The 17,401-nt window shown below is 41.6% G+C and overlaps 3 protein-coding genes across 3 annotated transcripts; 2 read left to right on the plus strand and 1 right to left on the minus strand.

The window, feature by feature from the left end:
• Positions 1-6,169: 6,169 nt before the first annotated feature.
• LOC138983115 (cerebellin-3-like) lies at positions 6,170-6,790 on the plus strand. Its single transcript, XM_070356524.1, has one exon. The coding sequence runs from the start codon at positions 6,170-6,172 to the stop codon at positions 6,788-6,790; it is 621 nt and encodes a 206-aa protein (XP_070212625.1).
• A 1,467-nt stretch (positions 6,791-8,257) lies between these two features.
• Positions 8,258-8,785, plus strand: LOC138983116 (cerebellin-3-like). Its single transcript, XM_070356525.1, has one exon. The coding sequence runs from the start codon at positions 8,258-8,260 to the stop codon at positions 8,783-8,785; it is 528 nt and encodes a 175-aa protein (XP_070212626.1).
• Positions 8,786-10,432: 1,647 nt separating this feature from the next.
• On the minus strand, positions 10,433-17,309 carry LOC138982082 (histidine protein methyltransferase 1 homolog). Its single transcript, XM_070355306.1, has 8 exons — positions 17,028-17,309; positions 16,453-16,562; positions 15,760-15,919; positions 15,127-15,290; positions 14,548-14,675; positions 12,941-13,039; positions 12,280-12,395; positions 10,433-10,759 (listed from the first exon to the last, which is right to left on the minus strand). The coding sequence occupies exons 1-8, from the start codon at positions 17,077-17,079 to the stop codon at positions 10,722-10,724; spliced, it is 867 nt and encodes a 288-aa protein (XP_070211407.1). The 5' UTR covers positions 17,080-17,309; the 3' UTR covers positions 10,433-10,721.
• Between the last annotated feature and the right edge of the window lie 92 nt (positions 17,310-17,401).

Consider the following 17,401-nt stretch of genomic DNA (forward strand, 5'->3'; position numbering starts at 1 on the left):
AATAGTTGATGTTATATTATGAATGTACAATAAGACACCGTTTGTAAGCCCTAATATCTCAGAAGAAAAGCTGATTTCCACTAAAAGAAAAAAAAAGAAAAAAAAGTGTTCTGTTTCACAGGTGATGCTTGAAAAGGAACGCTTGAACTTTCCTCGTGTTTCAAAAGCATCGGCAATATAAAAATCTCTACTTTGTTTTCTAGTTTAAAGGTATTGCTTGATACGAAACGAGTGCCGTTTTGTTGTATTCCACAAGCATTGCTGATACGAAATTAGTTTTTCTTCTAGTTACACAAGTATTCCTGGATCAAAATTGTTCGCCCTTGTCTCGTGTTTTGCAAGAATCACTGATACGAAACAGGCGGGCGTTAGGCCTAGTGTATAAGACGCCGTTGGTGGGTTCGAATCCCGGCCGCGCCTGGTAAGTTAAGAGTGGAGATTTTTCCAATCTACCAGGTCAACTTATCAATCAATCAATCAATATGAGACTTATATCGCGCGTATTCCGTGGGTACAGTTCTAAGCGCAGGGATTTATTTATGTTTTTATTTTTTATTTTATGCAATTTATATCGCGCACATATTCAAGGCGCAGGGATTTATATATGCCGTGTGAGATGGTATTTGTTTTACACAATACATCACACATTCACATCGGCCAGCAGCCATTTCGGCGCATATCCTACTTTTCACGGCCTATTATTCCAAGTCACACGGGTATTTTGGTGGACATTTTTATCTATGCCTATACAATTTTGCCAGGAAAGACCCGTTTGTCAATCGTGGGATCTTTAACGTGCACACCCCAATGTAGTGAACTTATGTGCAGACCTGCCAGTGCCTTATCCCCCTTAGTGCGCACACGCAAGCACAAGACCAAATGCGCACAAAGTGTAATCTATGTCAGAGTTTAGTGGGTAATAGAAACACGAAAATGCCTAGCATGCTTCCCCCAAAAGTGACGTATGTTTGCCCAAATGGCGGGGTAAAACCGGGCACACACATAAAAGCCGTTAGTTTGTTTGTTTGCTTAAAAGCCGCCCAGCCGACCACGAAGGGCCATATCAGGGCGGTGCTGCTTTGACATATAACGTGGGCAACACACAAGACAGAAGTCGCAGCACAGGCTTCATGTCTCACCCAGTCACATTATTCTGACACCGGACCAACCAGTCCTAGCACTAACCCCATAATGCCAGACGCCAGGCCAGCCACTAGATTGCCAATTTTAAAGTCTTAGGTATGACCCGGCCGGGGTTCGAACCCACGACCTCCCGATCACGGGTCAGTCGGGACGCCTTACCACTAGGCCAACCGTGCCAGTACATAAAAGCCGTGGGAATGTCACCCCATGAACGAAGGAGAAGGAGGAGACTGAAAAGCTCTACTCTGTGCTCTGGTTCACATGTATTGCTGGTTCAGACAGACAGACGGACGGAGGGGCGGACGGACGGACGGACGGACGCAAGGACAGACAGACCGACCGACCGACCGACGGACGGACCGACCGACAGACCAACAGACAGATAAATGGATAAGAATAAGAATAAGAATAAGAATACTTTATTATCTCATAGAGAAATTCAGGCGTGGTACATAACAATAATACAAACAGGACATTGTTTTTACATAAGACATATAGCACTATATAACAGGGCAGGTTATAAACACACCTCCCACATACCTCTCTGGCCATTCCTTGCATTGTGCTTACGCATTCAGTCATGAACACATCCATGTCTCACTTACACATTGCACACATGGACATTATTATACGCTTAACTTACCCATTCACACATGGACATTCGACCACGCTCCACTTACACATTCTTATACGCTCCACTTACACATTCACACATGGGCATTCTTATATGCTCCACTTACACATTCCCACATGGACATTCGACTACGCCCACTTACACATTCCCACATGGGCATCTTTAAAGCACTGCGCTTACATATTCTCGCACACCTACGCGTATAACGGACTATGGCTAAACATCATTGCAAAAAAAAATCATAGCATACAATATATCACAGAAAATATACGGACGTACATAAAACCAATACATACATGTACATTACTACTGATTGCACTGGCAGAAGAGGGGCTGAGTCGGGTATGTGGATGTGTTTACATGTTGCCAAGGGTGATGGATTTGGGGATGAAGCTGTTTTGCAGCCTGAGTGTCCTAGCTTTGTGCGTGCGAAGTCTACGGCCAGAGGGAAGGAGTTCATAGAGGTGGGCAAGGACATGGGACCTATCTGAAGCTATCCGCCTACTCTTTCTCACCACACGCTTTTCATACAGGGACTCCACACTTGCTTGCTGCCTGCCAATCACCTTGCTACTGACATTCACCATTCGCACTAAGACATTCCTGTTCTTCACACTCAGACCTCCATACCAGGACACAAAACCAAAAGTGATGACAGACTCGATGAAAGAGCGGTAGAAAGTTTGAAGGATAGAAGGGTTCACATTCAACTTCCTAAGTTTCTGAAGGCAGTAGATGCGTGACTGACATTTTTTGTGTATGAGGGTGGTGTTTGCATTGAAGGACAGCTTATCATCGAGAACTGTGCCAAGATACTTATATTCAGTCACACGCTCAACAGTCACACCATCAATCATCAGGTCAGGGACAGGGGCAGGGTTTCTTCTAAAGTCTATCACAAGTTCTTTGGTCTTTGTCACATTTAGGTCTAAAAAGTTGTCTTTACACCAGGCGTTGAAACGTTCTACTTCTGCAAAGTAAGTTGCGTCACTATTGGAGAGATCTTCTAGCGCTGTATCATCTGAATATTTGATAAGAAGGGTGGAGTCAGTGCCACTGCAGTCGTTAGTGTAGAGTGTGAACAACACAGGGGAGATAACTGTACCCTGTGGAGAGCCTAGGCCTATGGAGGTCAGTGGACCTAAGGGAAGAGAGAGCTGTCTGAAAGCGGACTGACTGGGTTCTGTTAACGAGAAAGTTGATAATCCACAGGATAAGCCTTGGAGTCACGCTGTAGCGGAGAAGTTTCTGGGCCATGAGGCAGGGTTGGATAGTGTTGAAGGCAGAAGAGAAGTCTATGAAAAGAATGCGTACAAAAGAGCCAGGTTTTTCTAAGTGTTTGTATGCGTTGTGTAAGAGTCGTCATCTGTGCATCTGTTCTGCTTGTATGCAAACTGGAAGGGATCCTGTAGGGGCTTGACCTGATGCATGAGCAGTCTGAAGAGGACAATGCGCTCAAAGCACTTCATAACAATAGAGGTGAGAGCTACAGGGCGATAGTCATTCAGGGTTTTGGGCTTGTTGTTCTTGGGGACAGGGCTGATCGTAGAGTTTTTCCAGAGTCTAGGCACAGTGCAATCTTTCAGAGACCAACTAAACAAACGGCTAAAAACAACGGACAACTGACAGGCACATGATCTCAAAACTCGTCCACCGATGTTATCAGGACCAACTGCTTTCTTTACATTCAACTTGCTAAAAACCTTCTCAATAGATAGACAGATAGACAGACAGACAGACAGATATTTTGTCGGCACATATATTAAACCAAACCTAAACGCATTTTGCTTGTTTTGTTGTTTTTTGTAAAACGATTTTATTTTGCAAATTTAAACTTACCCTATCGTTGTGGAGCCATAGTACTGTTGCGAAGAGGTGTCGAGAAAAATGGTGTATCTTTTGTTCGGAAAGCGTGGTACCGAGGACTATTCCTCAATTTCCATGGCAGATGTACTGTGTGTATTTCCTGGCAGAGTGCGTCGGCAATGATTTTTATTGTTACAAAATTTCACATTTAGAACTGTGAACATTTTACAGAAAAATAAATGAAAGATCTTCTGGCAAGCGTGCGTGTGTGAGTGCGTTTGAGCCTGCGCCTGCGCCTGTGTGTGTGCGTGTGTGTACTTCAGTGTGTGTGTGTGTCACTGTGTGTGATTTTCTGTGCGATATGTCTGCGTTTGTCCTCTTGGCTGCAAACCGTCGCTTTAATCAGTGTTTACTTCGCAAAATTCTTCACACATAGGCAACGCAAGCACACAGACACAGACACAGACACACACACACACACACACACAAGCACACACACACACACACACACACACACACACACACACACACACACACATGCTTTTAGAAGTTGACATAGTTCGTATGCACTAATAACTGATTGTAGCCCGTGCATAAAGAAGGGTATCTAAACGCTATGTATCAAAGGTTTAAGTTGTTCACCAGTTTTGCCGTTGGAGAGCTTAAAAAATCAAGTTGTATCGTACAGTGCAGACGTAAATGTAGTAGACAGTGTGGATGTAAACGTGTCAATCAATTTTCCATCCATAAAAGTAGATGTCGCCGTGGTGGAGAATTCATATACCAAATGTTAGCAAAATCATTACATGTACCTAGTTAATCTCCCTGCTTTTTTTCTTTAAACTATATATGGTCCGAGAAGCTTGAAAACAGGTAGGAAACAAAATGTGGACCCTAATCAAGACCGAACCGGTTGCAATAACACACATTTATTGCTTTTCTACGATTCTAAATTGAAAGTCGTCATTCTTTTCGAAGCAAGTAACTCATAAACTCCCAACCACAACAACAAAAGTGTGAATCTATGGACATTATTTGCAATGGCTATGATTCAGAATATCATTTACCAGCGTCTAGATATTTATGTGTAACGTCTAGTAAACATGATGAGATTGGACAAAGCCGTATAAGCGGCTGCACATGTACGTACTTCATGTAACCTAACGTCTTTTTGTGCAAACAATTTAATAAAAATGTCGGATAGAGGAAAGCTGAAACCTATCCTTCATTAATCTTTAATTATAAAGAAGAAGAATATCTGACAAGGCTAAGAAACGCAATCTACGTACAATAACAAAAGTGTCTTCAGATAAATTGATTTGTAACGTCTACTATTTTCGGACAGAGTTAGTCATGTAAGCGACTGTGCGTAACAATCTTCCGCCTGAGAACAGGGCACAACAGACTGCAACCACACCTGCACAAGAAATCGCGTGCTGTGCCCCTCCCCCATGTGCCCCTGTGGAGAAGCAGAACAAGACAAACTGCCCACGTGTCTGCAAGAACCTCAATCCCTTGAAGACAGAGACTTGGCCTAGGCCGACGACCCTCCAAGATTAGCTGCATGGTCCCGTGGAGGCTTTACAGAAGACTACCAGCTTCATATCCAGAGCCCTGGAAAAGTAGGGGCGACCACCCCCAACCAGGCGCGTCCACAGGTGGCGGTGACCTTCCGATATGGAGGTTAGCTGCGAGATAAGCCAGGCTTGCCAGGAGGAATAAGCAGTCGCGGACCAAATGGCGGTGCTTCCAGCAGGATGGGGCAGGGTAACGGTGGCACTGCTACTCCCAAGAAATACCCCAGGTGTCCAATTACTGGAGCACCATGCGAACAAGAGCCGCATTAAAAGCTCTAGCCCTGGGGAAGGTCACCTCAGATAAACAAACCAGCCAGCTATGGCCAAATTAAAATAGCCGGGTAGACTGGACTCGACAGCCCTGTAAAGCCACCAGTCTAGGAGAAGGACCACTCCGATATATAAAAACACGCCGAAGTCGGATGAGCTGTGCCATACATGGCGCATAACGGCAGCTTAACGCATCAACGCTCAAATGACAGACAACATATCCAGAGCTGGACTCCAAAAGTAAAGGCGAACGACAATCAATCAATATGAAGCGACTGTGCACAAATGCTCATGTGGGTTGACGTCTTTCATTACAAAAATCCAAATAATTGACAGAGGAAAGCAGAAACGTGACATTTGTAAATCTTTATTATAAAGATAACAGAGCTTTCATTCCTGTGACATCTTTGACATGGCAAAGACAAATCTTCGTGAAATAATCCCCTTTAAAAGCGCACGGTACTTAAAGCTGATAATGTCACCAGGGCCTTGACTTAATTTATCAGAAAGAAAAACCCATTGACTGACATTTTCAATGTTATCTCTGTTATTGCTGATAGTACAAGACAGCAACGACTTCTACAGTTGACACTTTGAAAACTCTTCTCATGAAGGCAAGCCGTTTAACACGGCTGTAGTCAGAAACCTGAACCTGTGACGGTAAACCATCATCATATTTCAATTGAACTCTGCCTTCAAAGTTATCTAACCCACAACCATACCCGCGTCAGTAAACAAAATGACCTTTTTGTTTTGGAGCCTGGCTGCCCTCATTGCGGTTCTGGCTGAGACCAAACACGACTCCGTCATCAAAGAGAATGACGTGTACTCAATGACGTCAGTGAGGATCCGCCGCTCTGATGACACAGATCGTTTAACCCCCGTTGTCAGTCAGCATTCTCAGGAGCTAGTAGAGTTGAAAGCCGAACTGACAGCGTTGAAAGCCAGAACGGCGGAGCTGGAGAATATTGTCTGCTTCACGGTTCGTTTCTCCGAAGCTGACGTCACAGGGCTAGGACTAAACCAGCCCGTGGTTTTTGATGTGGTGCAGTACAACGCAGGAGGGGGCTACGACAAGAACTCGGGAATATTCACTGCACCCAAAGCTGGAACGTACGTGTTCACCCTCAGTCTGCAAAGACATGGATCGGACGGAACCTACATTCAAATGGTGATCAAGAAAGGGAACACTGTTTTGGGTACAGCGGAAGCCGGCTACAGCCCTTTTGAGCACGGAACTATGATGGTAACTACGCATCTTACGCAGGGTGACGTCATTTCTGTTCAAACAACTCACGGCAGTATGGTGTATGGTGTGCAAGCCACGTCCTTTTCTGGCGTCAGAATTTCTCCATTGTAACTTTCATTTTGAAATAATTGCTTCTTTGAATGATCTTTTCGATAGCTTCCAGTAGGCTTTGAACAAAATCAGTATTATTGCCTTTAATGGAAACATTACTATTATAATATGTAGAATATGACTGGGTTTTTTTTTTTAAATATTGCCGTTCACCGCTGAAATGATTCTTGTGGATGGTATAGAGTATTGTTTTCATTGAGATTGTGCTTGTTGATGTCGTGAAAGAAAACTTTTCTTGTCTTTTTCTTTTTTTCTCATATCATGTTTCTTAGCTAATTTTGTATACAGTGTGCTTTTTAAATTGAAATGTTGTGTGGTATCTGTATTGCAGTTTGATTTGAAAACCGTAAACAAACAGAATGTATTAATTGAATAATCAAATAAATAAAATAAATATTGAATAAATAAACAAATAAAAAGAGAATTTAAATAAATACGCCTCACCTGTGTTTATGTGTTTGACTGTTTCCACTTCAAACTGACCATTGGCCTGTATATACTGTATGAAGCTGGGTACACTTCCTCCTACTCCAAAGTAGTCACATTTAGCTGCCACCAAGCTGGACATGTTAAGGTATAATTCATCTGTCTACTACAAAATTCAGCACAGTTATTCACAAACAAAGCATAGCACAGTTGCTAAAAAGAAGACTTATGCTTGCCAAAAATAATCAGTCTTACCCTTAAGGAGCTACCTTAAACACTGCCTCCATCCCTGCAAAATATGCCTCCGGTACGCTTAGTTCTAGCTGGGACACCTCCGTTCTTTCTGCTTTAATGTGTCTGTAGTGACTGCATTTCTGGCCGGCACAATGATGTCTCCCGACTGGGAATAATGTCATATTCAACATCCGCCATAGTATGACCACAACTGTGTGCATACTCACAACCAGACTAATGCATCTTTTTTTCTTTAAAACAAAGATTTGTTTTGAAATTCGTAACTGCTTGTATCACATTTTCAATCAAACTCAATGAAAACGGATGAGAGGGACATGTTATCCTGTTACACACTTATCTTTGTTCACTGAAGTTATTTTGAGCTTTCGTTGTCGTGTTGCCAAGATACAGCGAGAGAAAGGGTCTGTGTGGGATAACATTGTTAATAGATATCAAATTTACCCGTGGGGAACTCAAGAGACGTATGTCCAAGGTGCCCTTGTATTGTTTAGCAGATAAGATATAGCAGATCTGATATCAAAACAGATTGAAATTTCACTCTGAAAACGGCTGTCAGAAAGACCGAGCGCTTGTTTGCTGAGTCCAGAGTCTGTTAAAGGGACCAACTGAATAACATTCACTATAGCGAACAATTCTTTCATTTGGAAACTTCAGTGCGCCAACATGAACATGCCACTCATCATAATTCTCAGCCTTTTGCTTTGGTGCCCGTTTCTTTCCTGTAATGCCAAGAGTTTAGGAGACCGCAGCCAGAATGTCAAACACAAGACTGACGACGTATCCTCTATGACGTCATCGAGGAACCGCCGTTCTGACGACATTGCCCCTTTAGTCCCCGTGGTCAGCCAGCTGTCTCGAGACATGTCCAATGTCCAGGCGGAGCTGACAGCGCTAAAAACCAGAACGGTGGAGCTGGAGAATATCGTCTGCTTCACGGTTCATTTCTCCAAAGCTGACGTCACAGGGCTAGGACTAAACCAGCCCGTGGTTTTCGATGTGGTGCAGTACAACGCAGGAGGGGGCTACGACAAGAACACGGGAATATTCACCGCACCCATAGCTGGAACGTACGTGTTCACCCTCAGTCTGCAAAGACATGGATCGGACGGAACCACCATTATAATGGTAATCAAGAAAGGTAACACTGTTTTGGGTGTGGCTGAAGCCGGCTACAGCCCTCATGAGCACGGAACTATGATGGCAACTACGCATCTTACGCAGGGTGACGTCATTTCCGTTCAAACAATTTACGGCAGTGTTGTGTACGGTTCGCAAAACACGGCCTTTTCCGGTTTCAGAATTTCGCCGTTTTGATTAGGTTGTGGAAGCTGTTAATTCTAAACCATCATGTCAGTTTGCTACCCAAGGAATTGTTTTCAGATATTAACTGAGCAGCAGAAACTGTGCTTTCTTCAATAGACCTATACCAACGGCCGAGCACCGGTCTGAAGACATGTCAGAGAAGATGCGATGTTATGTGTCACTTTTTCAGAGGACTGGAAGAGTGGCCCACAATTGTCTGTGTGTCAAAAAAGCAAACAGAATGATTAATTCCATGATTTTGTTAATGACTCATATTGTTATATCAGTGATTATTTATGATGTACATTGAAGGCTTTATCATCATTTAATTGAAATTGTGATTTTCGGGTGACGTTAGAAATGTTGTTCTGCGTTCAACTTTCAGTCATAAGTTTATGGAAAATGTTTATAGCTTTCCAAACTAGAAATGCTGCTAAATGGTGACATGTCATGCCTGTGAATATGAAACAGACGTTTACACACTCACAGCTGGACGCACAGACAACCACAACCACAACCACATACAGACAGACAGGCAAACACACACACACACATACACCACCCACAGTATGCATTACTAATGATGTCGAAATCTTTCTTGTCTTTATGTAAACATACAAGAATGCTTTCCTTTTAATTTCATAACTCATCTGATAAATCTTGAATAAGAATAGAGTGATGTCAATATCAATAGAAGACCGACCGAATGTCAAACTGTGTTGTGTATATATTTAAGAATTACACTGAATGGAAATAAGTTTTGCGTTCGAACATTGAGTGGTGCCAGGGAACAGTGTTAACTACTTGCGTTAGTGTGCAGTGTGCGTGCGTTCGTGAGTGTATGTCTTAACTATGGAACCTAAACACATTTATGATTAATAAGTTATTGGAACGTTTAACTGACCAATCGAAACATTTACTGGAACCTTCGGTTGTTGGCATTGCCTCTTTCAAAATGGCAGGAAACAAAACGACATAATGAATATATTCTTTAATATATTCTAGTGAAAGAAATAACGAATATATTCTTTAATATATTTTAGTGAGTGTTTCGTTTTGTGAATGTCGGGAACGGCAAAGAAGAAGTTTTCTCAATTAAATGTTCCATAAACTTACCATTCTTCTTTCTTAACTGAATTTTGATTTTGGAACTTTAGCATGACAATTTAATGCCACAAAATTGAAAAGTAAGTAAATAAAGTTACAATCACCCTGATTGCTGAAGCATTTTGTCCATGTGGAGGCAGATCAAGAATATTTCAGTCATCGCTGGAGGCTTTTGCTAAGAGTGCCGTCATTCATATTCTTACAGATGATGACATACTGTGGAGACCCGGATTTAAGGCCATACAAACCATGAGTGGCAATGTAACTTTTGTATTCCATGGGGAAACACGGGTTTCTGGGGTCAAAAGAAAGTCTTGGTTACACATGAAAGACGCGCTCATGCTTTCTCTGCCCCCATCCACCTCCCTCCCCCCCCCCCCCCCACCCCCCTCCCCCCACACACACACTTCAAGCTTCTGTCACATTGTTTTACCATTTGATTAAGACACACAACACATTTAAAACAAATTTATAGACTTTGATTTCACACACACACACACACACACACACACACACACACACACACACACACACACATACACACACACACAGCAAAATGATCAAACATCACATTCACATCACTCTTTTACTCAGTTCTGTCATCACTGATTCAATCATCTCCATATTCTCCGTTCTTACATACTGTGAGTTATGGTGTACAGTTAGTTGAGCCAACCTCAAACAAATGTGAGAAAATCAGGTCTGAAAGAAGGGAGTCCTAAAATGGGGGTACATTTACAGAGGTTATGATAAGAAAATCTGAGAAAACTGGGTCTTAAAAGAGAGGGCATTGAAAATTGAGATACTTCAAAAGGGGAGTTCCACTGTAAGTCTCTCAATCTCATGCTCTTGTCACTTGAAGGATCTTGCGTGGTACTCCTGCAACAAATTTGAACAGTTGGTGAACACCTCACACTGACAGAACCTAGCCTACTGGCATCCTACTTAACTCTGTATTCCGTGATATTGCTAGGATTTATGTGGGCATATTTGAAAACAAAATGACTATAAAAGTTTCTGCAAATTTTATGTTGGCAAAGATTACGGTAGACCTCACCTTCACCTTTCTCCCACAATGGAAACATTCAACAATTATTAGACAAACTCCAGAAATCGGGTTTGTATGGGTTGTGAAAGAGTAAATACTCTTGCTTTGATTAAGGCAAACTTAATTAATTTCCACACATGCTCCTTGTCCACGTGTTTCAGACTGCACACCTTGCTAGTGACTGGCCTATAATGTCACGTGAGAAAGTCTGGCGCAATAAAAACGAGAGTATTCACTCTGACAGCAACGTTTTGGGGAATTCATCATTGATATCAAACAAAGGAATATTCAAATGGACATACTATGTGACCCTCCACCACGGAATGAGCCGCATGTCACCTTTGCATGATTTTCATATTTTTACATGTTCCTAAAGAGTGTTTTTAGCTCTATCCAGTGGTGAAACCCGTTTTAGAAAAGAGCAACAACTTTTCGAGTTATAAGCCTGTGACTAAGGTGACCCTCACACTATTACCACAGTCCTCCCGGACTTATATTAAGCCTAGCGCAGAACCGCGCGAGGTGACATGCGACTCATTCCGTGGTGGAGGGTCACATATGTTCACCTGAGAAAAGCCATATTTTACTTAAATCAACAAGAGTTCTCATCTACCTCTTGAAATTGAAGAAGGTTGTTTAAAAACGGTGCAAACTAGTCTTATAACCAGGAGCTCAGAGAATTTCCAGGAAGGAAAAAAGTTATGTTCTAGGGTTGTAACTAGCTTGATGAAAAACACTCTTCAACTGTCTTGATCTTACACACCATTCACACATGATTTTCCTAAATCTGTTTCAAGACCCCCACATTATCTACCCAGCATGAGAAACAAATAACATGGACATAAATACAGTAAATGAATAAATGAATATAAAAAAAATATATTTAGATAAATAAATATATATTTAGTTAACTCATTGTCTCCCAGGTACGGATAGATCAAAACCCACACATATGGCTCTATCTGACCAGGTACGGATATATCAGCTCAGACTGTTAGCTTCAGTCGCTTCCTGTAATGTTGATTTAGCGCCTGCATTCTAGCGTGTTGATACACAGTTTCTACACAGTTACTACTATTCTGAGTGACCTGCTGCAGCACAGCTGGTCTAGGCTAAAAAAAATTGGTCAACATAGGTGGGGTAGATCAATAGTCAAATAAAAAATCAAATACAAAAATAAACAGTTGCAAATCGATGAATAACTGAATTAACATAATGTTAAAAAAGATGTCTCACTTGTCTTTGTTTGCTTGAATTAACTAACTAATGTATTAATTGAATAATCAAATAAATAAAATAAATATTGAATAAATAAACAAATAAAAAGAGAATTTAAATAAATACGCCTCACCTGTGTTTATGTGTTTGACTGTTTCCACTTCAAACTGACCATTGGCCTGTATATACTGTATGAAGCTGGGTACACTTCCTCCTACTCCAAAGTAGTCACATTTAGCTGCCACCAAGCTGGACATGTTAAGGTATAATTCATCTGTCTACTACAAAATTCAGCACAGTTATTCACAAACAAAGCATAGCACAGTTGCTAAAAAGAAGACTTATGCTTGCCAAAAATAATCAGTCTTACCCTTAAGGAGCTACCTTAAACACTGCCTCCATCCCTGCAATGTTCTCAAAAAAATAAAAATAAATGTTCTAAAGGAGTTACATTACACACAGCCAAAAAAAACTTCCAACAAAACAATAACAACACCTTTCTCTCTCTCCCCAACATGCTGTGCTTTACAAATCATCAACCAAGCAGAACCTCTAACTTCTACAACAGGGTCCTGCCTCAATGCATACAACAATATATGTTTACCAACACTGAGTGTCCTTACTTAATGCAAAGATTTCATTATCAAGCTTGACTCATATGACATGGCAAATAATTATTTACACAAATATTTTTTTGAAAACCCAACAGGGTAAAACAGCTCTCAATACAGTAAGAAACACGCCCACATGCGTCCAATACAGTTTGATAAAATAAATGTTGTGAAAAAGGATACACAACCCCTGATTTCGTAAGCAATAACGAGAAGACCCTGAGCAACTTGGGATAAGAGTCCACATTATAGATTGTCTCTGAGGTGAGGATAAGGTCATACCTGCAAAGTAAAATCAATACATGTACAAACAAAACCAAATTCAATAGCAAGCAAACAAAGACATGTTGAAATCTGAAAAAAACTGTACCGTATTAAAAAAAAAAAAGTACAATACAGAGACAACTTCTTATGATTTTGGACATGTGGAAGCACACACACACACACACACACACACACACACACACACACACACACACACACACACTCACACACACACACACACACACACACACACACACACACACACACACACACACGCACACACACTCACACACCACTGTGTTACTTTAATTTTAGACGCTTTCCTTCGTGTCGAAACGCCTTTCTTATTTTTTCTTATTTTGCTAATTTTAATCTTACAGAATAGCACAGGTGTCAGTTATGAAAATAATTAATCAAAACATCCCTGCCCTACACAGAAAGCAGCCAGGTGTCAGTTATGAAAATAATTCATCAAAACATCCCTGCCCTACACAGAAAGCAGCCAGGTGTCAGTTATGAAAATAATTCATCAAAACATCCCTGCCCTGCACAGAAAGCAGCCAGGTGTCAGTTATGAAAATAATTCATCAAAACATCCCTGCCCTGCACAGAAAGCAGCCAGGTGTCAGTTATGAAAATAATTCATCAAAACATCCCTGCCCTGCACAGAAAGCAGCCAGGCTGCTGATTGTTGGTATGTGTCCAAGTGGAGGAGTGCTTTTTCAGAATGGAAACACTTTGACAAATCTGTGGTGGTTTGTTTGTTTGTTTGTTTGTTTAACGCCCAGCCGACCACGAAGGGCCATATCAGGGCGGTGCTGCTTTGACATATAATGTGCGCCACACACAAGACAGAAGTCGCAGCACAGGCTTCGTGTCTCACCCAGTCACATTATTCTGACACCGGACCAACCAGTCCTAGCACTTACCCCATAATGCCAGACGCCAGGCGGAGCGGCCACTAGATTGCCAATTTTAAAGTCTTAGGTATGACCCGGCCGGGGTTCGAACCCATGACCTCCCGATCACGGGGCGGACGCCTTACCACTAGGCCAACCGTGCCGGTCTCTGTGGTGGTTGACAACGTCGTTTAAGGATAAGGATAAGGTTCATATAGTCCTGTGAGGTTACCCTCATGGAAATTCGGGCTGCTTTCTCCCTGGGGAAAGCGATCGACCTGCCATACAGTATACGGCACTACCCAGATTTTTTGTTTTTTTCCTGCATGCGTGTATTCATGTTTCCAAGCCCTGAGACTTTCGCTGTGAACTTGGGTTCTTTATCGGGGTGTTGGGCCACCGAGGAGATTCTGCACAAAGTTGACTGTGGGAAATAAATCCCTCGCCGAACTTGGGGATTGAACCCACGCCGATAGCGACAACATGGTAAAGAAGCAATCTTCATGTCATGTTCTTAGCTTCTCCTTCTTTGTTCATGGGATGAAACTCCTATAGTTTTTACCTGTATGACCATTTTTACCCTGCCATTTAGGCAGCCATACGCCGTTTTCGGGGGAGTGTTCTTACCTGTTATCTACGCTGTCTGCTAAAGAAGCAAAGCTGTCCCAGTCTCCAGCAAAGAATGCACAAGAGGAACGATCAATGTTGTTCAAAACAAGGTTCACCATTGTGTAGACCTCCAGGACTTCTTGGTTCTGAAGAAAAGATTGAACAACCTTACACACACAAAAAGTGTTTGCCTTGAGTGCATATTACCATTGCTTCCAGCCATTAGAATAAATTACTTGTTATCCTGAAGTATCATTTTTCTCTCTATTTTTTTGACAAATTATGCAAAACAAAAACAACCCATGTACATATGTTCAAAAACAAGATGATAACACAGACCTAGACAGAGACAGATGAACAGAAGCAGTCAATCGCACACACATTCACAGATAGGCAGAAAGATAGACAGCTAGGACTCTCTCTCTCTCTCTCTCTCTCTCACACTCACACACAAGCGCACGCTTGCTCGCTCTCGCTCTCTCTCTCTCTCTCTCTCTCTCTCAGTCTTATGCATTCAGTGTTCACGCTTTGAGATTAAAACGTCTCAACAGTACAATGCTAGAACACACACACTCTCTCTCTCTCTCTTTGTCTCACAAAGTCTTGGAAGTGCACAGAAGCCGCTCCCATCTTGGTAGCCAACATTCCAGGCAGTCCTCCCCCACACCCTAGCTCCAGCACTTTCCCTCCTTCCACAGGTAGATCACAGTCTGCCAGGTATTCACACAGGTCTATGCTGCATTCCCATACCTTTAGTCCACCTGAGGAGAAAAAAGAAGAAAAGGCAAATGATAATCATAAAAAATACAAGACATTAAATTACGAGTTCAAAGGGAGATATTCCACTGTACCTCTTAAATCCACAGCACATGTTTTTACAGCCTCCTGTGCAAGGAACTCTCAAAGATGAACCTGTCAGATCGTTTTAAGACAGCTGACTAATCCTACTGTTTTGTGCTATGCATACAACAATACCTTCTGCTTATGCTTTGCAGTTGGAAAAAAGTGGGACCTATGATCTATCATTACAGCTCATCCGCCTTTTGAATCATGTGTTTTCAACCATACATCTAAAGAGATAATGCCAGATATATATGGCATTTATGACAGATTCTCAAAATAAAAGAATTCTACATGATAACGGGCACTATCTGCAGTGCCAGGTCAAAAAGTGTGGGTAATTTCAAAGTATTAATTATCAGACTAAAATTAGCCTTCGTAGTATCGTACCTTCATACTGTCCAGCCACAAGGTCAGAGTGACCTGTAATTGCCTGCACCACTTCACATGTTTCCTCTTTCTTTTGCTGCAGGAGGTAGTCTTCTACTGCTGCTGTGGTTACAGTCAAAAGAGTGTGCTTGCCAAATGTATGCTGCTTCTTTTGCAGTTTCTGAAACAAGGCGCCAAACAGAAATCTGTAGATCTGATTAAACTCTGTCTCAATATAATTAACCTGCTTGTTTTATCAAAATATTTGTTAGCAATATAAGATGTACAGATAGAATATCACACACAAAGACACAGATACACACATGTTTGTTATTTGGACAAGAGGATGATCAAGATGGATGAAAATAAAAATAAGAAAAAAGAATGTGTGTGTGTGTGTGTGTGTGTGTGTGTGTGCGTGTGTGTGTGCGTGTGTGTGTGTGTGTGCGTGTGTGTGTGTGTGTGTGCGTGTGTGTGTGTGTGTTCGTGTGTGTGTTTGTGAAACAGTGCCAACTATTAATAAAAAAAAGTATGCACAAATCCAAAATCAGATAGACTGCTAACTTGACAAAATCAATAAAGACTGTCTGTCTATCCTTTATAATGGCCAATGGGCCGATGTAATCGTGAATGTCTTGTTTCGTTATGATTAAAACGTTTCAGTACATTACCATTCTTATTTTGTTATTATTAAAAAAAAAAAAAAAAGTAAACCTGTACATCCAGATGCCTGTCAGATGGAATCCAGCACACTTCGACAGCTGTAGTTTTGTTGGCATTGATGTTTATGTTTCCCAAACCTTTATCTCCTTCACATTTGCTCCCTGTGGAATACAATTCACACGCACACTGTATTTAAACTTTAGACAGTCCTGATGATAAAAGCGCATGCAGTTTATATGCTTATGCAGTACTACCAAATCTGACAAAGTTTGAAAGTGTACCAGTCCCTTGATCATATTTTCTTGGAGAACACGTCTGGTTCATTATTTCAATATATATATATATATTTTTATGAAGCAGAATAAGAATTATTTCTTAATTAAAACCCTAGGCTCCTACTCCCAGGTCAGTTACAACTTACATTGCACATAGCAGAAGCAAACTAGACCTGGGAGAAAGAGAGAGAGAGAGAGAGAGAGAGAGAGAGAGAGAGAGAGAGAGAGAGAGAGAGAGAGAGAGAGAGAGAGAGAGTGTGTGTGTGTGTATGTGTTTGCTCTATTCATTCCTTACTTGCTATTCATCAACTACATACAATCTAGAAAAGATTGAGAAAGACACCTCCTCACCATCCGATGCATCATCATCAGGTTCTCCAAAATTAAATCGAAATTCTGCCATTGCAAACCTCTCCTGTTAATGTACGTGTTATCATCTACAGTCTGCAAAGTAACCAGCCTCAATACTGTCTCTACATCTTTTTGTATCAAGCGTGAACTATTTGAGAGAACGACCGGCTAGTTCAAAAGTGTGTCGGTGTCGATGAGAACTAGTTGATCTTCTCCTAGGTACTGGTAATCAGAACAGGATTTGAAAGCATTTGAGCCAGCCTTCCGGAAGCACATGTCAACTTTCGGTATTCCCGTACTGCTCAAAACACAAATATTGCTCTGTTTGAGAATTGTCTGTGTTGATAGTTCACTAACAAGACAAGAGATGATGC

This window comes from Littorina saxatilis, linkage group LG12 (genome assembly GCF_037325665.1).
Source record: "Littorina saxatilis isolate snail1 linkage group LG12, US_GU_Lsax_2.0, whole genome shotgun sequence".
NCBI classification, from domain to species: Eukaryota; Metazoa; Mollusca; class Gastropoda; order Littorinimorpha; family Littorinidae; genus Littorina; species Littorina saxatilis.

What these genes read in the sequence shown, in the direction of transcription:
- LOC138983115 (XM_070356524.1), top strand. Translation starts at nt 6,170, where the DNA reads ATGACCTTTTTGTTTTGGAGCCTGGCTGCCCTCATTGCGGTTCTGGCT.
- LOC138983116 (XM_070356525.1), top strand. Translation starts at nt 8,258, where the DNA reads ATGACGTCATCGAGGAACCGCCGTTCTGACGACATTGCCCCTTTAGTC.
- LOC138982082 (XM_070355306.1), bottom strand. Translation starts at nt 17,079, where the DNA reads ATGGCAGAATTTCGATTTAATTTTGGAGAACCTGATGATGATGCATCG. An exon ending in TGATGATGATGCATCGGATG is followed by an intron (nt 16,563 to 17,027) that starts GTGAGGAGGTGT and finishes TGTATTCCACAG; the next exon opens with GGAGCAAATGTGAAGGAGAT. An exon ending in GCAGACAGCGTAGATAACAG is followed by an intron (nt 13,040 to 14,547) that starts GTAAGAACACTC and finishes TTTACTTTGCAG; the next exon opens with GTATGACCTTATCCTCACCT.